Source organism: Lissotriton vulgaris, chromosome 1_1, assembly GCF_964263255.1.
Source record: "Lissotriton vulgaris chromosome 1_1, aLisVul1.2, whole genome shotgun sequence".
Lineage (NCBI taxonomy): Eukaryota > Metazoa > Chordata > Amphibia > Caudata > Salamandridae > Lissotriton > Lissotriton vulgaris.
Genome location: NC_141685.1, coordinates 2,008,609,685 through 2,008,634,917, shown reverse-complemented (window position 1 = coordinate 2,008,634,917; position 25,233 = coordinate 2,008,609,685). Strand labels below are relative to the sequence as shown.

Below are 25,233 nucleotides of genomic sequence, written 5' to 3'. Positions count from 1 at the left end.
GGGAATCTGAGTGAGCGTGCAGGCTGCCTCACTCAGTTGCTCACTCTCCCTCATCATGATGGCACCAGGCAGGCCGGGCCGGCCGCAGGGGGTCAGTTCACAGCCCGGGCAGCAGCTTACTAACCTCGGGAAGGGCTCCAGGCTGGTCTTGATGAGGTCACAGCCGGCACGGTAATGAATCCCGCGCCCGCTGCATCAACGCACCTGACCCAGCTCTATCACCACGGTCCGGGCGGTGGCAGAGTCACGTAAGAAACCCCTGGGCAGACTGCTGCGGTTGGAGTGGTTGCTTCGCGGCCACAGAGGAGCACCAGGAACTGTGCAGCTGAGCCGGCCGGCCCGAGCGAGCCTGAAATTATGCGAAGATTTAGAAAATGAGCTCACCTCAGGTAAGGAATATGCTACTTACTAGAGTGAAAGTGTCTGCGAGATGCAGGCATAGCTGCCAAGGTTTCAGATTGCTATGTGTGACATTTCTATAATTTCAGTGCAATTATGAGTGACATTTCAACGACTATGAGTGACACTTTCTCGCGAGCAAAATCAAGGAATGATGACGAAGGAAACATATAAATATCAGAAATGTACATCCATTTGAGCAACAAGACTCTGTAAGAAGATCTTGAAACTTCTGCAAAGCACCAGAAATTCAAGGGTACTCAGCGGAGACAGACTGCATGACTGCAGTTCTCAGTAACAGAGGGTAGGCAGGCCCTCCAGATGCTCAGAAGACGATCTCGTTGATCTGATCATTCATGGACTGTGTGCCAGCCTAAATAAGTAATGTTTGATAGCATAGCAAGTGCAACTATGAGATTGTCACTCAGTCTCAGGGAATTACTGTTTATGCTAATCTGGTGAGCTAGAGCTGCGGCAACAAGCAGGCCCTGCTGCCGGTCTCCATGGCAGCATAAACATCATGCGACAGTGTAGGAACTACTTAAACAAATGCAGGATGTAACAGAAAATATATATTTCCTTAAACAAGAACACAGGTAGCATTTGGACAGAAAGTGTCCACCTGTTTTAAAAGGCAACAACTGACGCTACTCTTAGGATATACATTGCAAATATATAAAAATATCAGATAATGTCAGATATAGAAGGAGTAGCAGTGCACTCTAGGGGAAACATGTTTGTATACTTTAAATTAGGCAGTGTTCGTACATAGAATGTGTTGAGTCATGCCCTGCTTCCACGAGATTCGTGCAGAAACTGCAGTGTCTTTGGTGCTCCAGAAAACATGTTTTCCACCTTGAATACTTCCCTTGAGCTACCATGGCAAAAGACACTAGAACGTCAACCACAGTTTGAAACTCCGGTCTTCAAAGCAGCGAGTAGTGCCTGGAAGTGAGCCAACTGAGCTTGGTATCAGAGCTTTACTGAAGTCTGCAAGTGCAGCACTGCTGCACAAACCTACTCGCTGTACTCGGCGCTGTGACTGGCGTGGGCACTATTTCAGCCTGTTGCTTGGGGTTTAGTGGTGCTGCTACAAATAAAAAGACAATGAAGGGACAGTTTGCTTTTTCTAACTCATAGTGCTGTGTAGGTAAGAATTCTTGTCTCACAGCCGCAAGAGAAGAATTCTCATCAAATTACACTGACAGGCAGGCCTTGCTGTGCATCTGCGTGTGAGATTAACATTTTGCGGGTAATTTGCCAGGTGTACATTGTTTAAAATATATGGCTTGATTTGTTGGAAAATGGAAGTGAATATTTTTGGTCTTTTTCGCTGGGTTTTTTTCAGTAGGGGAAAGACACAGCGAATGTACATTTTCTCCTTTATTGTAGCACTGAGGTGGTGTGCTGTCTGTCTATGCTCTGCCCTAATGGGTGTCTTTCTGTGTTTTCAATCAATGTGTTAGATTCTCGAGGTGAGCCTTTATCTGTAACTGCTCCCTGAGTTGTGAGTGACTGCCGATTGCTCCTAAAATGCGCCAGACCCAGCTGTAAAGTTGAGCATGGCCCCCTCCGGTCCTCGCAGCATGTGCCTCGGTGATTTCACAATACCCTCGGCCTCCCTGACATAGCAAGGTTCAGGATAAAAAAAAGATTTGCTGCGGCGTTGCCCATGGACCTGGCTCAATAGTAACTTCGGTACCTGGAGCAACCTACAGTCCACCCTGCCTGTGAAAATAGAGGTGGAAGTTATAAACCACAACATTCCCAAGAAAATATTGTGATTTTCCTGCATACATAAGCAGCCACAGCGTGTGCCCTGGGGTGGTGCCAGGGCCTTCAAGGTTAAGCGTCTGGGAAATCGGCACGTCCTCTGAAGTTTTGGTTGACTGACTTTTTATCACTTTAATTACAAACACCCCGACGCCACCAGAGAGGAGCCGAGGCCCGTGCATGGCGCTGCAGCAGCAGGAATCGATGGGCTCTCTGGGCCAGTGACCTCGGAGGCGAGGGCAAGGACTCCCTGGAGAGGCCGAACCTCGGGCCTTTATATGTACAGACAGCGAACAGGGATGACTTGGGAGATAAGCACTACTGGGCTCTGGTACCGACTATTGATATTATGATTAAAATTTACACATACATTTAAAAAAAATACGTTGATGTATTTCCTAAATAGTGGCCATGTTTTAACGACTCCAGAAGTAAAACCATGCAGAGTAACAATGACTACTATCCAGGATCCTTTGGGTTCCCTTAGGGCCTCCCTCAACTAATAAGAATACGTTTCCTGGTTATGAGCAGTTAATGACATACTGATAGTTTCGTTGTGGAAATGGAAGAATCGGAAATCTCAAGGATATCTGAAGTGGTAATAGAAATGCTATTCACATTTGTTCTACCTACTTACTCTTTGGAGCAAGTTTAACTTGTTGTGTGCAAAACAAGGAGGCTGATCCTATGATACATAAGTGAGAAGCCCCCTATGTAAGCAGTAAAAGAACATTATAGCTGATGTCCCTTTGAAAGCAAGCATCATTTATATGGCAAAAAAAGCATTTTTCTATGTTTTAAATTTGGAAAAAGAAACCTACTGGTTGAGGAGAGGAGGAAACATCTTAGTTGTTAACAGACATGTTAAAAAATGTCAGTTCAGAACTAATGTTATTTTTTTTTTGCACACAAAACGTCTATCTTTTTACAACATTTATTTTGACATGTATATGTGGGACTCTTAAATCCTCACATACATCTTAGCGAGACCTACTGGCTTTGCTACTGCCTGTGTTTATTATTTTGTATTTTTCTTTTTAATTCACCCACAAACACTTATGTCCATTAATGCCATTGAAGGGGCCAGCATACAAGCACCCATCCTCCCAGGTGTTTTGAATGCATGTATGTCATAACGGTATAGCGCAAACATAGCCAAAAGGAACTGAAGTCCACTTTCTACCTCTCAATATTTTCACTTATGTTTAACCTTTGTAAACTCGAAATCTAATACAGTTAGACGTTTATTTTTGCTCCTTTTAGAAGTTAGATTGTCGCTGATAACATTTTAGGCTCTCAATTGAGTGTTTAAGCTCAAGAACCAACTTCAAATGCAGGCATTGTCCCCTTCACATTGACACTTTCTTTAGTATTATTTTATGGCAGCTTGTATTTTCCATAACTGACATCACACCAACAGTGTGCCAACAGAGAAAACACTTGGGATGTGAAAGCCAGATAACACATTATCAACCACTGTGTGACAAGAACACAAAACCTTAAACTCAGTGACGGATGGAATTTGCAAAGGTGGCGACAAACCTGAACACGCTGTTTAAGGTGCCAGCGGTGGCTAAGAGTATCGACGCACTGCTCGCGGAGCAGTTTAAAAAAATATATATTATAATAATAATAATAACAGAAGTTATTTCTGTTATTATTATTTTTTTCCAGCCAAGTTTTGCAAGGCCAGCACTTCCGGGACGTCCCGTAGGAGAAGTCGTTTACACTTAAGTGCGCACGACTGCTTGGTCGGCCCACTTGGGCCACCCGAGCAGTCGTGCGCACTTTGTATGTTCCCCACCAGGCTGCATTACACAGCCGGTGAGGAACATGCAAAGCCTCCTAGTCCCTGTCTGAGCGCCGATCCACGGTGCCTAGACCAAGATTGGTCATGGGAGAGAGCATATGTGCTTCCTGGTTCCAGAGATGACAAAGAACAACACCACGGACGAGAGGGCGCTGCAGAATCTGCGTGGAGGTAAGTCGTTTTTAGGTCTCGTCCTATTAATCCCGCAAGGGATAATAGGACTAGAGTATTGAGGGCAAACCAAGCTCTGAAACCAACAGGCGGATTACGTCGAGTGCATGTGCTCGTGCACGCGCTTGCCATTTGCTCCCCGAGCCGCCTGCCTCCGAGAGCTTCACTTCAAAGGGATCTGCTCCCCCACACATGCAATGCCGAGAGCCAGCGCTTCCCTCCCACTCGCTCACTCCCCTTCTCCCCCCACCCCATCCGACTTGTCTTCCATCAAGCTCCTCTTGCTTCCTCCAGCGTGCCCTTATGTTCGAGGCATGTGGACTGCTGCATTCATATCTGTGCATAGATCGCCGCCTACTGTTGGGTCCGGATGATCGCACATTGTTGTCCTGGAAGAGTCTTCGAAGTATCACGAGATAGGTGGCTCCTCCACTGGACTACAGTGCGCATGGGCATCCTCTCCATCTTCAGATTGTTTTTTTCCGCCATTGGGTTCGGATGTACTTTCTTGACTCAAGTTCAGAATCGGTATAAAGCAATTTTCGCAAGGCTAAAAGGCCTTCAGGACGTCGGTATTGTCTCTCGTTCGGTGCCTGTACTTCATCCAGTTCTTCGAACAAGAAGTCGAAGGCCGTTTGCCTTTTGACACCAAAGGCCCCGACTACGACGACGACGATGGAATGGATTTTCCCTTCCTCCCCACCAGCTACTCCCACACCCATGTCTGTAGCCCCCTCCCTCTCCCACTCTCCCAGCTGTGTTACTGTTGCTTCCGTCGTCCACCTAATTCTTGATGGCTTTCTAGCATTATGGTACCATATGTCATTTTATTGTGCTTTTATTTACACCTAAATACACTCCAATTCTCCTTATAAGCATCTGCGGGATTACAATGTTTTTACGTTTTGTGTAAATAGTGCGTAAGCTGGTGTGGCAAAGCGATTTTTCTGCCTTTTACAAAATAAGCGCTAGCGTTTGCCCCTTTGTCTCCTACAAGTTGTTTTCCACCACTCGCCCTTCTCCATTTTTTTTTCTTGTGCGTCTTCCCTTGAGCTCCATGTTGCTTCCTCCAACGTGTCCTTATTTTCCCTTCCTCCCCACCAGTCTGTTGCCCCCTCCTGCTCCCACTCCCCCTAGTTGTGTTACTCTTGCTTCCGTCATCCACCTAAATCTTGTTTCAAACTTGTCCTGCCGGTCTCTCCACTCTTGTTGCCTGCCAGCCATTAATCTGTAACTCGATGTCTCGGGTACTGTGTGGCATTAAGGAGAAAAGCTGCCGTCTTATGTCTGTCAAGGTGTGGGAAGGCGGCGTTGCAGACTCCAGCTGGAAAATCTAACTCTGTAGGATTTTCTCCCAGAGCTGTCTAGTATTTTTAGCACAATCTGTATTTACTTATGATGGATGTGGATGTTTTATCGGTTGCTAATCCTGCTATTTGTAATTTACATTGTGCACTAATGTCCCTTATTTGTCACTAAGGCTACGTTGAATGTGCTCTGACTTGAATCTAATTTGGATGAACTATGAGGAATTGTTCAATAAGATTTTAATGATGGTTTTGGTGGGGTGGCAGAATGCTATACTGTCCCGGAATTCTCGGGCAGGTGGTAGGGTGCAAGGGGCGTAGCGTTTGTCTTGGGGAGGGGTCGTAGGTTTTGTTGCGGTAGAGGGTGCCATTCTGTGTGTGGGGGGGGACCTTTAATATTTCAGACACAGTATGTATAATATAACTTGCATAAGCTATCGAAGCTAGTTACATTTTCCTACCTAAATGTGTGTGAATTACTTTGTAGCATTTGTGTCTCTGTTGGACAACTATGAAATGTCAACTGGGGTAGCAGAGGTTGTGACTCCTGAAGAGGTTGCTGAAAATAATCGTTTTTTGGACGCAATTTTGGAAACTGAGGTTATGAAAGTAAGTATTTAAGTATATTAGTCTATTTGTTATGTTATTTTTGTCTAAACTTTCTTAATTTTTAACTTTTGTTCTCTTTACCCCAGATTGCTCATGAGTACCTAGTTCAAAAGAAATTGGCAAAACCGAACATAAAGGATTTCAAGACACAGCTCTACAGCATCTGGTTTCAGCTGTATTCAAGGGAAAGTGGAAGAGGGTAGGTATTTCTGAATGTACATATGCTTTCCTACATATACTTTGCATTAATGGTATGTGTTTGTGACCACATCGGCTTTACTGAGTTTTGATGGCTTATAATGAGGCTACTTTAATTTACCCTAGAAACTAACAATTTGGTCATTTAGCTGCTGTAGACTTTCATATGCTCGTTGTCTGTCACTGCTTTTATAAGGGCCTCCACTATGTGGAATTTACTGCACAGCTGCATAAAGCTCCACCCCGCGATGCTTTCTACTACAGGGCTGCTGCCTTTGTTTTATTCTACTGACTCTGTTCTATAATGATGGTATTACCATTTTATTTCTCTCAGTAAGTGTTAAAGTCCATATTCCATATTCTTGAGGCCTTTCATCTTACTACCTAAATTATGTTAGTTTTTCCTGGTTTCTTGCTTTCTTTTTAGGTCTCGCTGAGTCTGCGCGCATGCGCTGCTTGGAGAGACATTTAGTATCGGCTTTTGGAAGTACTCCCAAAGCGGCCACCAGCTTGCGCTCATGTGCACAAGCACTCGCGCTACTGCACACGCATCCCTTGCGTGCTTTAGCTGTCATCGTGATCACTTTAGCTTTCACAGCGATCGTGATCGCGTTGACTTTCTCTTTCACGGCCGCGTGGCGTTGCTATTACTGTCGCGTGGCCAATTTAATATTCACTTCACCCACACGCCTCTCCTCAACACTACTTCTTCCCCCACCCCTGTCCAGCTTTCCCCCACCCCTTTGCATCTCCTCCCCAACACGTTTCTTCACCCTTCTTTCCTCCAACGCCTTTGGTCTAGACCCCTACCAGCATCCCCCTGCTACTTATTTTCTTTTTGTTCCGTACTACATACATCTTCTTTGGCCCAACACACACCGACCACCTATCCTATCTCCAAAGTCTTCTACGCACACCCCTTCCCACTCTTGTTTCACTATCTCTTCACTATCCGGAGGCTTTTTCTTGGTCCTGTTGTTCAGTGTTGCCCCTTCCTGCCCGCTCCCCCCTTCAGTGCCCCCAACCCCAACGGTGCTCTGCCCCCTACTCACCTTTCACTACAGTTTAAAACGGCTCTAGCAACCGCGCTCTCTCGCACCTCGTCTCCAGGGGGCATTATCGCGTTGCTCTGACGTCACAAACTGAAGCCCCATCATGCTGAGTGATACTGGTTAAAAAGGGACGGTTCATTGAGTACAAGGTATAAGATTCATTGGCAGCACATGAAGAGATGCACACGCGCTTCTTTGCGCACAGTGTGCTAGGTTTACTTGTGTTCTACAGGACGTGCCGTGGTTTGGTTGCCGCTATCTTTTTTCCGTGGTTTAATCTGATGGCCACACTAGTAGTGATGATAAGATTGGGATGATGGGATCCTGGTGTGCAGACCGACCACGTCTGATCTTTCAAGCTTTCCCCTTCTGATCTTCCCACATGACGTGGCGGTGTTGCATAGCTAGGAAGATAAATATGTAAACGTTTTAAACGAGAGGAGCGTTTTGCCTTGTCCAGGTCATCCAGCGGCCTCTGCATGCCTTCACTAGTATGCTTTAAACAAAGGAACCCCTTTTGTGTGATAAAGCCGTCATTTGCCCCCTGACGTTATACATGCTCTGCTTAGAGAAGGGTACTTTGAACGTTTCACCTATCCATTCATTCTTCAGGGATGGTGGCCTTTCTCCAGTGCCCGGTAGTGCAAACCGTGGCAGCTCACTAACGTGTTTTTCACTGTAGCTTTTTACACACCAGTTCAAGAGGAGACAAGTAGTTTGTTAATTCAGATTTTAAAAGTGTAAACAGCCGTTTGGCGCTTTTTAAAACCTGTGCTGTTTCTTTCCCTTTAGGTTATTATTATTATTATTATTATTATTATTATTATTATTATTATTATTATTGTTATTATTGTTATTAATGTTATTATTATTATTAGAGTTTGCTTTCCCAGTGGCATGAACAGTTGGTTTCCAACCAACCGTGATTAACAGCGAGTGCCTGGAGGGCTGACTCGTTATTCTTCCTATTATTCTTCCATCTCTACCCGATTGCCCTGCTTAACAATTTATAGCCTGTTTTTCAGTAGTTACCTCTCGATCAAGGCCCAGTCTGATTCCCTTGGTTTTGTGTGCATTACTTCTAGCTCTAGGTAACGCTGTAGTTATTTACGCTTTTATTTTCTCAGAGTTGGAAGAGGGCTCAGTGTTTTACAGTTTTTCACAGCTCGAGGCTCGCTTTTTGGGGACAAACCTACCAAAACATACCAACGTTTTCTAAACCGGGCTTAAATGGGCAGGACGCTGTTATAAAAGTTCTGCAGACATCACTGCTTGCAGGCGAGCAAGAACCTTCGAATTAAAAGCCTATTTTTTCATTTGAAGAAATGGGAAGCCTTCCTCGTTAAGATATGACTACTTACATGATATTTCTGACCATTGTTGGCTGAAGTCCAGCTTGTTATCTCGCAGTAATGTTAGTATCTAGTAAGATGAAGTGGGGACTTTCTTTTTAAACATTGGTTCGAAGTGTCATATGTGAAGTACTACTAAAGAAAATAGGTGTGATAGAGAGAGGCTGCAGCCGAATCAGCAAGTTCTTTTTTCATATCTCAGACCTGGACCAGGTGATGCAGACTTACCAGTAACCAGTTTTATAGAGCGACTCCTACAGAGTAAATTCAGCTTCTAAGTGCTGTAGCAAGATATGATCACATTTCCTAGTTTGTTGGGTATAATTTTTATTAAATGCAGAATGCTAAAATGCGCAGAGTTGCAATGTAAAGCTACAAACATGAGGTTCCACAAAGATAACTCGTTCTATATATTCGGAGTCTGGCTTTTTTGTTCCTGTTCTCTAATAGTATCGGGTTGGGATACTAATGACCCAGTTTGTTGACTTAATTTATTTTGACAACCTTTACTTTGTGACTGCAGTGTGATTACATCAGTGAACATTGTGTGGACCAGGGCTCTCTCCCCTGGGTCTCCTTATGCGTGGAAACAATCATCTGTTGTAGGACTCTGACCTCCACCCAGGCATGGACAGCTCCACAGTGCCCTATGATGGCAGCTCTCCTTGGCAGATCCAGCACAAATACAATCCTGGGCTCCTCCACTCTAGCTCCCATTGACACATACACAGTTCGTACATGTGTCAGAGTGCTCTCATGCACAGTGCACATGTGCAGTACAGTGACCTTCAAGGGGGGGGTTGGGTTTAACCCCAAGCTGGTTGACTGTACAGTTAATGTGCCTAGGATGTCTACACACAAGATAAAACGAGGATTGGCATAGCCAATAGGTCTCACTTTTGGGACCTTCTAAGTATTTAGTTATGCAGCACAATATCCTTGGTGCAACAACATCAACTGTTGCGTGGCTAAACACTTATAAAGTCCCAAAGGCGAGACCTATTGGCTATGCCAATGCTTGTTTCCTTCAGTGATTCTGTTTGTATCCCAAGGTATTCCTATGTGGCTCTATCCTATTCCTAACCTGACATCAGGCGCAGCACTGACTTGGCCGTCTGATGCAGGTACATTGAGGAATTGGACAATCGTCTGGTGAAGATGTACCAAACTTTCCAACTGAGGCAGAGTTGAAGATTATAAACTATGAATCTGGGTCTGACAAGGCAGGTCTGACCAGGCAGATATGCTGCTGTTGGTGAAAAGTCCTGGAATGTGCAAAAGGGTGATGGTAGAATTTAAATGTCTTGTGACTAACCACTAGCTGCCCAGGTATGGGTAAAGCTGGACCTTTTAATGTCCCCCTGCTAATTCATTTATTAAACTGTACTTTTATTGAAGACCGACAGTAGGCCGCACGTGCAGGAGGTAATGGGATTAAGGAAGGGGAATTCTGAGACTGAGAGAGGTGCAGTAAGGAAGTTAAATGCTGCATTGTAGTCCACTATTGAGCCTTGGAGGCCTCCGTCCTCTCGCTCGATGCTGCCCCACGAGATTCTCCGATCAGGCTTCTAAAGGAAGACAAAAACGCGTCCTCCTTGAAACAAAAAACGAAACCGGCTAATATTAATGCCCCTCACTCTGAGCTGTAACAGGTGCAGAGGAACCCGTCCGCTTCCAAACTTCCACCCTCTTCACAGTGGCGCCCCACGCAATCCTGCCAAATGGCATCCCGTGCTGCCCAAAATATATTAAAAAAAAAATGTAAACTATCTACTCTACCATTTCAGAACACACCATTTGAAGTGCTGCATTTGGACAGTGGTCGCCCGGTTCTGTGAATACTTCAGTGAAACTACCAACCACAGGGTAAAACCAGCAGTGCCACGGTCTGCTCCAAAGAGCGGGTCTTGATTTAAACTAAGAGCGCCTCTTCACAGTGTGTGTAGCCAGAACAGCGATCACACTTCTGGCTGGCGAGCGACACTCACCGCAGCCGGCCACCGATGGGGGAAGCAGCGCTGCTGCTGAGCAGTGCGTGCCTGAAAGAAAATAGTGCTCAACCACTATATAACGCCGACCATGTAACACCGCAAGTAAAAGGTCCAGTCGTTATGGGTGGTCACAAAAGGAGACCGGGCGGTAAGAAGGAGGGTTTTAGAAGCCTCATATTGAATCGGAAGCCATTGTTTACCAAAGACAATGCCGCCAGTCAATGAAAAATATGCGCGGAGAGTGGGCGAGGTTTCCACAGCACTTCCACATCATACCCTACTACAGCATGCCTCGCAGAGCGAGCAGTGCATGCGTGCTAGGCTCGACCTGAAAAGGAGACTCCTCCAACCGGTGGTGTCAATGCTTTTTAGCCTTTAAGATTCAGAGCCTCTTCAGGACAGTAAAAGAACAAACAACCTATAGAAAATAATACATACTTCCACACAGTATAGGGTGCATAGTACATTAGAAGTGCGCCACAAGAAGACAAACAAAGGTCCTGTTAATAAGAGATTGTCGGAGGGAGGGTCGGAAATGAAAGCTAGGAGGCCGTATAGGGAGACTACTTGTGTCCAAGTCTTTTTTGCAATATCTTTAATACAGGACATAGCGCCTCAGGAAAACAGTACTGCATGGCAAGGAAGTGGTTAAGCCGGTACAGCGTGTCATCACTGACAACCTCTCTCACAACACTAATACTGACACCACTCTTGCAACGCAGTGGGCGACACCGAAGGCAGTCATTAGGTGGGAGTTAATAGCCATCTCAGCTGCAGACAATGTAGAGCGCAGACGCAAGCGGGAAGAGCTCACCCAACAAACCAGAGAGGTGGAGCAGATGCATCAGAGAACGAGAGCCTCCAGAGTGTGTAAGCAACTTAATGCCTTGCGCCAACAACTTGTGGCGCTCGACCAAGATAGGGCGGAATTTGCGGCATTGCGACTGCGACATGCTTATTATACAGAGGGAGATAGGTGCGGGCTCCTTCTTGCTCATAAACTACGTAAGACCAGGCAAAAGCAGAGGGTGCAGGAAATTCTCCGGAGGGATGGTAAGTGTGTCTCAGAGGACAGCGACATTGCCGAGGCGTTCCGTGATTTTTACGCCAACCTCTACGCTAGCTCTCCACTAGAGAGCTCAGTTGGGGCACCCTTCCTCGACTCCATCACTCTACCAGCTCTAACTAAAGATCAAGCCGACTACCTTGAAAGAGACATTCGACCAGAGGAAGTCATTGTGTGTGTGTGTGTGTGTGTGTGTGTGTGTTTGTGGGATTTGTAAAGCGCACAGCTGCCCGTAAGCGTCCCGGCGCTGAAGACCGCTGGGGAACCTGTCCTGGCTTTCCCTGTGAGATGGTCCCTTTCTGGGTATCTCCAAGGTGAAACCAGGCATCCCCGGCGTCTGTGGGGGGCCGTTGTAGAGATGAGGCAAGCATAATGCCCAGAGTTGCCGAGTGTGATCCATGGTTAGAGTAGGCACTGAGGCGAGAATTGTCGAGTCCGCTGACCCTGGTCCACAACCCTGCCGCGTCGGGAATTGAACCCTGGTCCCGGGCCGTTCTCTGCTTCCGGGTCTGCCGCCTCTAACCAGTGAGCCACACCACTCCATTGCCGCCATTGTTGCCTCAAACTAGCGAAAGCACCCGGGTCGGATGGCTTCTCTGCTGACTTTTATAAAACATTCTGTGCCTAGGTCGCCCCTCTCCTCACTTGACTTTTTAATTCCTTCTCGGAGCCCGGTGCGATCCCGGGAGATCTCCTGGAGGCCTCCATAGCGGTGATCCCCCAACCAGGGAAGGACAAGGCTCAGTGTGGGGCATACCACCATATCTCCCTTCTTAATATAGATCTTAAATTATACACGGGGATTCTGGACTCCCTCCTCGTGCCTCACATGCCTGGCCTCGTTGACCCGGATCAGGCGGGCTTTGTCCCTGAACGCCAAACTTCTGACAACACGAAACAAGCCCTGCACCTTATCGAAAAAGCCACACTCCCAGGGAGAATACATGATGCTAGCTATCGACGCCGAAAAAAACGTTGAATAGGGTCCACTGGCCCTATTTGGAGCAAGTTCTGAAATGAGTGGGGATGGGCGTGAAATTCTGTACATATGTTTTGAATTGCTATAAGTTCCCGATGGCTACAGTTCGAGTAAACGGACACACATCTTCCGGTTCACCATTGAGAGAGACACAAGGCAGGGGCGCCCTTTGTCGCCCCTCCTTTTTGCTCTTTACATGCAACCACTGGCCCAAAAGATGCGGCTCAACCTATCGGTCACCGGGATAAAATTTGGTGGTTATACCCATACGATCACTCTTTATGCTGATGATGTTCTGATTTCACTATCTAACCTGCGGTGCTTGCTGCGAGCATGCCTTGAAGACTTAGATCTCTTTGCACAAACTGCCGGGTTCAAAGTGAATATGGACAAGTCAGTTGCCCTCGATTTGTCCCTGGCGCGGTCCACCCGGGAATATCTGCGAAGCCTGTTCCCCATTCAATGGGCGACAGACGCGATCCCGTATTTGGGGATCCAGTTGGCCTCCTCTCTTTCGAAAACAGCTATTACTAACTACACACTACTGTGACAGAAAATCCGGCGGGAACTGGGACAATGGAAACATTACCCTCTATCGTGGCTAGGCAAGGTAGCTGCAGTCAAGGTGACCATTCTACCACAGATCCTTTACCTGTTTCGTACTATTCCTCTCAGGCCTCCTTCGGGCTGGATACAGCAGACGCAATCAGAACTTGGCCAGTTCATTTGAATGGTCGGAAGCAACGCCTGAAGCAGAGGCCAGCGACTCCCCCCCGGAGGGAGGTGGACTCGGACTCCCTGATTTACAGCTCTACTTCCATGCAGAACAACTGCGCCTACTGGTTGAGTGGAGTTGTTGGGAGTCAAAGAAACACTGGTTATTCCAGGACCAGGCGGTAGCTGCCAGACCCCTACAGGAAATCCCCTTTCTTTGCAAACAACACAGACCCCCTAACTTATATGCTTCGCATATCACGCAAGTCCCAATGGAGATATGGGATCAAACCAACATAAAGCTCAAACTTACCACTTTCCCGTCTCCACTCACTCCATTAATGGACAGATTTCACCCCGGGTATGGACACGGTAGCTTTTGCGATGTGGCGACCCTCTGGGTGTCGATTCCTATACTACATGTATACCGCAGAGGGGGTTATCCATTTCTACCAATTTAAACAAGAATATGGGATGCCTGAGGCAGAGAGACTTCGGTATATGTAAGCACGACATTGGGCGTACAATGATCAGGTCCTCTCCATGGCTGATAGACACGTTCTTCCCTAAGAGCAATGGCTTATTACACGCACAACAGACAAAAAGCTAATATCCTATTTATACAAGGCCAGATATGCTCACACTTCTATCTCCGGGCGGGCACGCTGGGAGAGGGAACTGGGCAGGACACTCAGTCATAAAGAGTGGGAGGGCATATACTATAGAGCACGTCACTTAGCCTATCACATGGGACTCACTGAAACCCTCACAAAGATTTCACGCCATGGACCACAGTAGAGAAGCAACATGTTGGCGGGGCTGTGAACAAGTAGGCACTTTGGTACACCTATTGTGGGAGTGCGCCCACATCCAATCCTATTGGAAACAAGTACTGGGCGAAGTAGATAAACACTTTGATACCGAAATTCCACGATTTCCTACATATGTTCTTTTAGGCCTCCCAAATCCCCTGTCCTACCCATTGCACTCCAGCAGAGGCCGCCAGATAGTGATTGTGCTGGGCACAGCAATGCAAAATATACTCACACACTGACGTACCACCGACAGCCCAACCTTCACAGGCTGGTTACACCGCCTGTGGTATGCACTTGGAATGGAGAAGCTAACACTGACAATAGCGGGGGAGGGATCCAAATATGTCGAACTGTGGTAACCCTTTCTATCCACATTGGCCTCTGAATTTCGGGAAATTACCTGCCCCTGATATCTCCGCTTACTACGCCTCTCTGATACGCAACTAACAAAATAGAGACAAGGTATAGTCTAGATAGCTTAGGTGGTGGACTTGGAACACGGGTGATGGGGTGGGAAGCAGTAAGGGAAGGGTTTAGGGTGTTTTTGTACTGTTATGTTTCTTATTGCTAATTATAGTTCATGCAAGGTTCCTCTAAATTGGCTGATCTGGCTTGTCCCTTAAGGGTCATGATTTTAGTATTCTTAAAAGACACGAAGGCTAAACCTGCATGAGTGTTTTTGTAAGTGCTAAAAACTTCAATAAAGAGATTTAAACCATAAAAAGAGAAGAAGAATTCTGGAGGGCTGGAGCCTATCCCGGATCAATCACAGAAGTTGTTCAAGTGCATGAGGAATACTAAGTTGATGTTATGCCACATGCCCGAAAGGTTGCTTGGGGTGCAATGTAAGTGTAGAACCCTGGAAGAAATGGGTCAACAAAAGTAGGCTGAACACCGTGGCCAGGGTCTCTGGCTGTACAGTGAACTAAATGAATTATCTATGTGCCTTCTGAGGCACCAGCGTGTTAGCACGATCACTCTTCTGTATGGTTCTTTTGAAAGAGCCCTCTGGGGGGGGGGGGGGGCATTACCTTTAGAGAGGAGAACTAACCGACAACTACAGTTCTCCCAGATGCCAACTGGGAACAGCAGACCGGTCAGTTTTCTTGTAGTGCCTGCAGATGCAGGGGAGTGAATCCTTCACTCCAAGGGAGATTTCTTCAGATGTTCTTGATTCCCACAGGTCTTCTTGGGAACCTTAGTGAAAAACAAACAGACGATGCAGAAGACTTGAAAAACAGCGAGACCAGCAGCGGCAGGAGTCTTCCTTTATGCTGTCTCAGTTCCCAGGCATATCAAAGCGTCCATATGGTCCAAGAGTGTCTTGGTTTCAGAGGTGAGTCTTGTTCCACAACGACTCTGAGGACCCACCCCCTGGGAAGCCCTTAAATATGGAAAAGGTTGGAAGGACTTGGGTGCCCCTCCCAGAGAAGGGGCTGGAGAGAAGGGGGGATACTCCCTATCCTTTGTCTAGTTTCGCACCAGGGCAGGAACCAAGGGTTCCTGAACTGGCTCAAACCAGACTATGCAAGAAGGGCACCAAATGTGCCCTTCAATGCAGTCTGGTGGTGCTGCAGACCGCCCCCTCCCAGTGTAATACACTAAGTCCTGTCTGGGAGGGGGTCACACCTACCTGTGACAGGAAACCTATTGTTCTACCTTCCCCTGCTTGGCTTCATCTCAGCAGCCCAGTTTCACTCTGGTAATGTGTGTTTGCAAGTGCCTGCATCCCATCCTAGTTCATTCATCGATATGTATGCGGACAGTGTGTGTGTCGCTCGCGTGGTGCATCTTCAAAACACAGTTCCCCACCGCAGTCTTCTTCTATTCTTCACGCTGCATGCACAAGCACTTCTCCAGTACGCCACAGCAGATGGGCTTAACCTCACTTGCACAAGAGTATGCATGCCATAATGGAACGCATGGTGCAATCTCCGTTCGGACAACGATTACTTTCATGTACATGTAAAGCTCTGCATGCTCTACATCTCTCATTAACAGGACCTGTTTTTATCTTCTTGTGGTGCTCTTCTAATGTACTGTGCATCTAATCCTATGTTGAAGTATGTATTATTTTCTATAGGTTGTTCAAGACGTATAGGGTGTCCTACTACCTGGAGACTACCTTGGTGCATCGGTACTAATGGGGACACCCACAGTTTGGAACCAAATGTGTTGTCCTACCCACTCCCCTCCCTCCACCTGACTACATGGCAAAATATAAGGAACAGCATCCTCCCAGACAATGGAAAAATTACAAGTATGCTAAGGTGGTGGGGGCTGCCACAGACACGGAACTGCTGCTAGAGATGCCAGATAATGCAGTGCCCTTGACTGTTGTTCTTTTTTTTTTATATCTTTATTCGGGTTCCATATCTGAAAACCATAAAAGTACATAAAAACGCAATAAAATATTAAAAATCATTTTTCATTCATTGTAAAAAAGTTATTAAAACTGTTACACATCATTACAGGTTCGTACGGTGCCTAATACAAAGTTTTAGATATTGTGCCACAGATTTTGTCATCAGCGAATTTTCCAAAAGTTGCAGGGCTAAATAGGCAGGGCGACATCTACGGATGTTCATGACTTTTAGTAGTGGTAATATCCACCTCCTGCGTAATTGTATATAAAATTTGCAAAAAAATATGACATGAATTGTGGACTGTGGGGACATAGAGTCACACGGACACGCTGCAGTGTTGTGAGTCCATACATTCTGAATGGGAAATAAAACCAGAAAATGGTATATGTTAAGCCTAAAACGAGTAAGGAGTAGCTTTTCATATTGCGATAAATCATATTGTAAATAAGGTTGCATAGTTGGAACCAACTGTATCATTAAACATTGTTGTACTGAGGGTTTACCTATTTCGCACAACATTCGGAGTTCAGATAAATGTGACAGGCACAGTGTTTTTAGGTCTTTTTTTGAAATGTCTGTTACGGATAATGGGTCTTCAAAGAAACTCGGACGGCCAATGTCAGTGAGAAAAGATTTTACATATGCCAGCCATTTTATCTTTTTCATATGGTCTAGTTTCATGCAGTCCTTTATTATTGTTCTCGTGAGGTGGCATTCTTCCGTGGCCCAAATTCTACGCCATAGCATGATAGGCTGAATCTTAATTATGTCCGATATATAGTGTACTCCGAGTTCAAGGTGACACCTAAATGTGGTGGTGCTGTTAGGAACCGCCAATAGAAATTTTAAAAAGGAGTTTTCAGTTTTTTGGAGTTGCTCTACGTTCGTTGTACCCCAGACTCCTGCTCCAAAGGTGGCGGTGCTGATAGATTTTGCGTTATATATCTTAATCATTTCGTTAGGTGGTCTTTTTCCCAAGCGAAGTGAAAATGCTTTTAAAGCACCAACTGTTCTTGTGAGGGCTAAGTTTCTGGAGTTAATTGCCTCTTTCCAATTAAACGCCTCATCGATAGTTATACCAAGATAAGTATAGGTGTTAGCTCTTTCTAGAGGCAGGTTGTCGACAAAGATTTTTTTCTCTTTTTTCCCTCTGTTACCGACGTGCATTACATAGGTTTTCCTTATGTTCACTTTTAAATTGAGACTGGTCATAAAGGAACAATAATTGTCGAGGGCCTTCTGAAGCTGGACGGGTGTTCTTGCCAGGATTACCGCGTCGTCGGCGTATAGTAACGCTGGAATCTGTCGACGACCGGCTTCCGGCAGATCTTTAACGCCTTTTAGCAGCGCGACCTCTAGGCCGTTCGTATAAAGTGTGAATAGGAAAGGGGCCAACACGCAGCCTTGTCTGACCCCTTTCTGAATTTGAAAGCTGTCAGTTAGTTGTCCTGTTATTCCATATCTGACCTTTCCAGTTGCGCCAGAATATAGCTCACGAAGGATGTCCACTATAGGTGGTTCTATCCCCATTTGTAACATGATTGCCCAGAGCTTCGAGTGTTCCACGCAGTCGAAGGCTGCTGTAAGGTCGACATACACCATATGTAGGCAAGATTTCTTTGCTGTTACATATTTCCCTACAAGTAACGTTAAATTTAGGACTTGATCCACGGTGCTTAGCCCGGCCCTGAAGCCGTATTGGAGGTCTGAGAGTACCCCTTGCTCTTTTGACCACTCCTGGAGTCGATTTAGAAGTATGCGCCCTAGCATCTTTCCAGTTGAATCCAGGAGGGATATGGGGCGATAGCAGGTTGGACTGTCTCTGTTGCCTTTTTTAAATATGGGGACCAGGATCGAGGTTGACCAAGAATCAGGAAGGCCAGTGTCTTTTGCTGCGTTAAGCACTTTAGTCAGAAGAGGAGCCCATAAATCAGGTAGGATTTTGTAGAGATCCATAGGGATAGAGTCTGGTCCCGGTGCTTTACCGTTTTTTGCAGATTTTATAGCATTGGTTGTTTCTTTGAGTGTAAATTGTATCTCAATCGGGTATTGCACCAGCGGAAGAGGGTCTTGAGAAATTGAGTCTTCAGTCCTAACCTCCCCAAAAACCCCTGAAAAGTGGTTTACCCAGTCTTCTGCATTTATGGCAACATCCAAGGTGGGGCCAGCATTATTATCTGTTAGGAATGGAGTTTTAACTGTTTCCCAGAAGGCTGTGCTGTCTTTTAGGGCACTGCTTTTTAGGAGTTGTGTCCAAAGTTGTACTTGTACCTCCTTTTTCCTTTGTTTAATTGCATGTGCGTAGGCTTTCCTTAGTTTTATTACCTCTTCTCTGTTTCTTGGTTTTTTTGTTAAAGCTTTCTTTAAATTTGAGTATGCTTTTGTGCATTTTGTGTTGAACCACCCGCTTTTCGGATTGTTGTTGTTTTTTTTGATAGGTCTGGTTAATTCTAGACTTATTATATTCGCAATTTCTTGGTAGCTATTCATAATCTCTACTGAGTTTGAGGAAGGATCTAGACATTTGTTAATTTCATTCTTGCATGTTTTAATTATTTTCTCACTGGTAAGTTCTTGATCTAGATTGCCCCACCTAAGGGTATACCCGTTTTTTCTGTTCAAAGTTAGTGCTTCTTGATGTAGCAAGCCGGGCAAAGTCTTTTCAGAGTTCTTTTGAGGATCTAGTTCTTGAAATGTTAATCTAAGTGGGAAATGATCGCTGAGTGCATTTCTCTCCACTTCAAATGATTTTATACATTTGGCTTTACTGCAAGATATCAGAATGTAGTCAATTAGCGATTCATATCCTCTACCATGGAAAGTAGGAGAAAACTTAGTAATCGGTGTTTTTAGCATTTTGCAAACCCTATGTCTATTTCAGCCATGGTGGCCTGCATATTGGAGCCTTCGTTGGTATGAGAAAAGTGAGGTATCGGATTTTCATATTCATCTGTAATCCCGCAAATGGAGGCGTCGCTATGTTTGCATAGATGAAGATTAAAATCGCCTCCCCAGATTATTGTATGTGAAGTTCTGGCATGTTTTCTCCTTAATTCGTTAATCTCCTCAAGAATTTCTTTTAAGGTTTTAGACTGCTCATTTGTGGTCATGTTGTTATAAAAGTTTACAAGAATGTAAACCTCTTGATTAGTACCTTCGATGCTCAAAATCTGGTAGTTCTGGTGGAGTGTGACAGGAGTTACTTTGTGACATGGCCAAAGATTGGAGATATATATTGTTAAACCTCCTTTGCTTCTCCCTGATGTTGATTTTATAGCCCGGGAGAAGTATGTTCTATATCCCACAAAATGGATTGGGTTATTTAGCCATGTCTCTTGTAGACAGACTATGTCGCTTGAGTAAACCAAGTCTAAAAAACTGCCTTCCATATGTTTTGTTGCTAGTCCTGCCACGTTCCAGGATAACAAGTTCCTGTCATGATGTTTACTAGAAATAGCAGGCGGGCTTAGGGGGATTTGTAGGATGGTTGTTGATCTATTGCTTGCATCGGTTATGCACTGAGGTGCTTCAGCCTGTTTTACAATGGGTTGAGATTGTGTCATTACTTTTGGTTCCAGTTGTCTCGCTTTTGATATACCTTGGGTTTTATTTGAGGTCGTAGTCACAAGATGTTTGACTGGTCTTTCAAAGCGTGATCCATTATTGTGCGAGTTGGGCGTGGTACAGGGCTCTGATGATGGTCAGTCCACCATATCCAGGCAGCTATAACTGTTTGATGTTGGTATTCCAGTCCATGTGTCTCTATGGTGTGGTTGTCTTGGCCTTCTGCCATAGTTGTTCCAATCACCCCGTTCGTTGTAGTCGTGTCCCCAATCTCCCGGGTGCCAGCTCGAGTGGTTATTTCCTTGGTCCCAGTCTCCCTGATTCCAGTTTCTCTGATTATTTCCCTGCCCCCAATGCCCCTGGTTCCAGTTTTTTTGTTCGTGATCTTGATGGTTCCAGGACCATTCTGGGGGGCAGTTGAAGTCATCATAACGGCGAGTTTGTTGGGGGTAAAAGAAAGATAGACGTTTAACCTGTATTCCTCCTGTATTACCTGATGAGTCCCATGAGCATATGTATTCCACGGCACGGGGGTTTTCGAGGTTGACAATTATGCAATCTCCCGATATTGTTTTTGATTGATGACCTATCCATGAAACCCTTTTCACAGTCGAGATTCTGGTAATATTATTTGGATGGTTAGGTCTGTTGGTGTTTTAACCAGTATCGAGTTTTATTTAGTAATGACCATGTTGGTTCTTCTGTGTCGTAGCTCAGTTTTGGAACACCTGTTAAGATGACCACAAAAGATGCTGCTTCCGGTGGAAGGTTTACCAATTTTGACCGTTTTTTATTTGACCGTTCTGGTTTGTTAGGTTGTCTCTGTGTCTGGTCATGGCCAAAGGTGTTTGGTGTGGGACCTGTAGAAGGGGTTTTTGTTGGAGGAGCTTTTTTATCTGTGCCATCCGCACTAGGGAGTTTTCCTGGCGATTTGTTTTGTGTGCCTATAACTGTTTTAGTAATTTCTTGAGAAATCTTATTCTTTGAAGAAGATGTCGAATTGTTCGTATTTTTGTTTATGATCTCTGCTGGTTTTGCATTGGTGTTATTTGTAGTAGCCATACTACTAGCTGGTTGTTTTGGTTTATCTGTAGATTTTACGACATTTGATGGAACCGTAGGTCCAGAGAGGTTTAGATGTTCTTTGTTTTTCTGAGTAGGAGTTGTTTTTGAGATTGCTACCAATGTTGCTAATTGCTTTTCTATGATTTGTATGCTTTTTTGAAGCGGTTGGAGCTGGTGCTTAACTATTTCAGCAATTTCTTTTAGTAGGGAAGCTTGTGTTTTGGTGTTAATTACGTTTTTTGTTGTGGTACAGGCTGCCGACTTCTTGTGAGTTTGCTTGTGATTAGATCTATCGTTGTGATCTTCGACTAAAAATACCTCGGCAATGGTGTTACTATTGGATATCAAGGAGGCAGCAGTTTTATCTTTGTTTGAATTTGAAGCATTGTTTGAATCACTCGTTTTTGTAGGTGGATCTGAGTTTAAATTGACATTTTCTTTAGTTGTTAAGTTTTTTTGAGATTTGTCTTTATGATGCTGCACTTTAGGAATTGCTCCTTCCCTAATCCCTCTAGATTCACATTGTGCGAGTTCGATAGAAATTCGCTTTGGACTTGCAAAGATATCAGGGGTCTGTTCGAGACCTTGACTAAGTTGTGAGTCTGAGAGTTGTAATGATACAGAAAGATCAACAGTGTTTGGAATCACGTGGATGTCCGCGTTTGTTTCCAGATTTAGGGATTTTTGCAGTGGGACATTCGGGGTTTGTGCATTAGCCAGCATTCCCATTGATGAGTGCCTAGCTTGGTCTAATTCGTAGGAATCTCGTCGATCGATTAGCATTACCGTTTGGTCGATGGTTTGATTCACTTTAGTTAGGAAGAGGTCGATTGGACCAACAGTAGATGTCATGTTTTTCAAGGTTTTGCTCCTAGAGCCTCTGGTAGACATTTGTATACTAATGGACAAAGGAGACAGTAAAGAAGTTTGATTTCTAATCAGCACATAGATGACTTTGTGGTCACATATTACTTACTGTTCCGGTTCTTATTTGATGAAGGGTCTTAGGGGGGTGGGCCCAGCCCAGTCTCCTCCGGTCTTTGACGGGCTAAGACGGGCCCAGCCTTGGCCCAGGCTTCGCCGAGCGTCCCGCTCGCGTCCCGCGAGACGGGTTTGGTGGTGATTTAAAGCGCCGCCTGGCGCACGATGACGACACAGGACCTCGCAAGGGCTTCTGGTCCTCGTAGTGAAGCCCCTCGCCGGTCTCCTCCTGGCGCCCCCGCTCTTGGTGGTATTTAGAGCGGCCGGGCAGCTGGAGACTGGCGGGCGGGTGCAGCCGTTTTCAAAAGTGCTTTTGGCGGTAATCCTAGCCACAAAGGAAAGCGCGAGAGCAGGTACAGCGGCAAATCAGCTCCTCACAGAATCCGATTGTTATTCAACAAACAAGACCCTTGAGATTAAGTTAGGTGAAGTGTGATCGGTAGTATCGCTGCTGCAGCAAGATCTCCAAAATGTGGTGGACTGTGTGAGAGCAGTGGAGCGCAAGGGGCCGAACTAGAAGTGAGGGTAGGTATTAAGGAGCTCCAAACCTTTACTAATGACGGGTGGAAGATGCAAAATACCGCTTAAGGTGCAACAGCCTGCAGTTTGTTGAATTCCTGGAAGGAGCGGAGGGATCCGGTGCGGTATGCTTTCTAGGGGAATGGCTTCAGACCATGTTCAAGGAGGTAGCCTTCTCCACCTGCTTTATCATAGAGCTGATGCACTGAGCCTCAACAGTTGGCCCCGCCACAAGGAGCCCCTCCAAGAGCGATCATTGTCTGTCTTCTCAACTTCCAAGATCGGGATACAGTTTTCCGGGAAGCAAGAAAGATAGGTGAACTCATGCTTGGTTCCTCCCATATTATGATCTTCCCTGATTATTCTGGAGAACTACAGAAACAGACGGAACTTCGGATCTATCAAAGCCAAAACTCTGACTGTTGAATATACAATATATGCTCCTCTTTCTGACCAAGCTGAAAGTGCTATACAAAGACGAATTCCTCTTCTTTAACACTCCATAAGAAGCATGGGCTTGGTTAGCAGAACAGCGGCGCCTACCCCAGCACCGAGGTGTGGAAATATCAAATACAGAAAATACCTGCTTGGGAGCTAAGCCAAAACACTGGACACTCCGTAAGCAGAGGAATAAACAAAGAGAACCTGGTAGATACCTTGGAAGACTAGGAGAGCGAAGGACGATTGGGGAGAGATCCTCGGACGAAGATCATTGGTGCATGGGAAATCTGAAATCCAGGATTGAGGATGAAGAAAGAACTGTTCTTCCAGGGGGAGAAAGCGAACTGGACCTGAAATAGGAGGGGGCTAACTTATCTGCCAAACAGTGACCTACTGATCATGAAGAGTTGTAGCTCGATGCTACTTGATGGGACAAGTAGCTAACCCTAATCATAGCTATGATGGAGTACTGGGAAGACAGCTTGGCCCCAGACTAAGTTGTGAAGAGACTGTGAACTGATCAAAGGCGGAGGGGTTGCTCCATTTAATCTCTCTATCAGCAAACTCTACATCTCGTCTCTATCCTCCTCTGCCCCCTTTTTCTCGCCCTATCTATCCCCCTCTGTTCCATCTCCCCAATTCTTTCCATTTTTGGTGTGTGCATGTTGAAATAGAGGCCTAGAGATTGATAACATTTAGTAAGTGCGTGTGAGTGTGAAGTGGATGGATGGGTGAACGACTGACTAGGAGAGTAATGTCTGAATTATTTTTCTACATTTGAGCTTTAGAGTTTATAGTTGGGGTTCTTAAGAGTGTGGGCTACAGACCTTTTAGGCTTATCCCATATTTGTCTTGTTGACGTGTTACGCATGTATGGGGGTGAGTGGAGAGGTGGATTCTGGTGAATTGTTTGAAATGTATTATGTTATTCATAGACCCATTTGGTGGCCACTACAATTAATCCATTTGATACAGAAGTGCGTATGCGATGCTCTTGTCATGGGCGATAGAACACTGTTAGACTATAGTAATGGATGGACGTCCACATTCAGAAAGGAAGTCATCTCCTTTCTGTTCTGAAATGTATGTGGGCTTGGAAATAAAGTTAAACTGGTAGTGGTGACCACCTATATTATAAGGTTAAAGCCAGGTCTGGTCCTCCTGCAGGAGACCTATTTAATGGGCTTCTACTGCTGATTTCCCAGTAGAGAAGCCTACACTACATTGGCGCAGGCCAACTTCTCTTTGGGTGGGTGGAGTGTGGCGATTTTAATTATTTATTTATTTTATTTTATTTAACTTATAAGGCGCACAGCTACCCGCAGTGGGTTTCCCGGCGCCAAGCGACAGATAGAAGACAGAAAGAACCGCCAAGAATACTTGCAGAAAGGAACACCCTAACTGTTACTGGAAAAGCCACGATTTTAGTCCCTTGCGGAAACATAAAAGATCTGTTTCAGTTTTAAGGCTCACAGGCATAGCATTCCTGAATTTTGGGCCAAGATGTTAAAAAGAGCGGCCGCCCATCTTTACTAACTTAAATCTAGGAATCATGAAATCGCCTTTCCCGGAGGATCTCAAGGGGCGACAAGGCTTATAGGCCTGAATAAGATCCTGTAGATACTTAGGGGCTGAGCCTTGTTTAATCTTAAAGATGTGGCAGAGAGCCTTAAATTTAATTCGGCTCGAGATCCTAAGCCAGTGAAGATCAGAGACTGCTTGGGAGGCAGACATTCTCCGAGGAACATGCCGGAGAAGTCGTGCCGCCACATTCTTCACAACTTGGAGTTTATTTATTGTTGGTTCGAGGCATGTGGGCTGTTGAATTCATATCTGTGCATAGATCGCCGCGTAGTCCAAGCGGGAAATGACCAATGCCTGGACTACAGTCCTCTGTGTAGAAATGGGGAGCATCCAAAGGATTTTTTGGAGCCATCTTAAGGTGGCAAAGCAGATAGAAGCCACCTTTACTGCCTGCTGCCGCATCGTGAGCTTTTCATCGATGAGGAAGCCGAGGTTGCGAACCTGAGCCACAGGCTGAGGGGGAGGGCCCATGTCCTT

The 25,233-nt window shown here is 45.5% G+C and overlaps 1 protein-coding gene across 1 annotated transcript in view; it reads left to right on the top strand.

The window, feature by feature from the left end:
* Positions 1-25,233, top strand: part of LOC147751531 (poly(U)-specific endoribonuclease-like) — a 270,495-nt gene that overhangs the window by 184,399 nt on the left and 60,863 nt on the right. The window contains exons 4-5 of the mRNA XM_086933372.1: positions 5,948-6,069; positions 6,156-6,268. Of these exons, the coding sequence (XP_086789498.1) occupies positions 5,948-6,069; positions 6,156-6,268 (235 nt within the window). The remainder of the gene's footprint in view (positions 1-5,947; positions 6,070-6,155; positions 6,269-25,233) is intronic.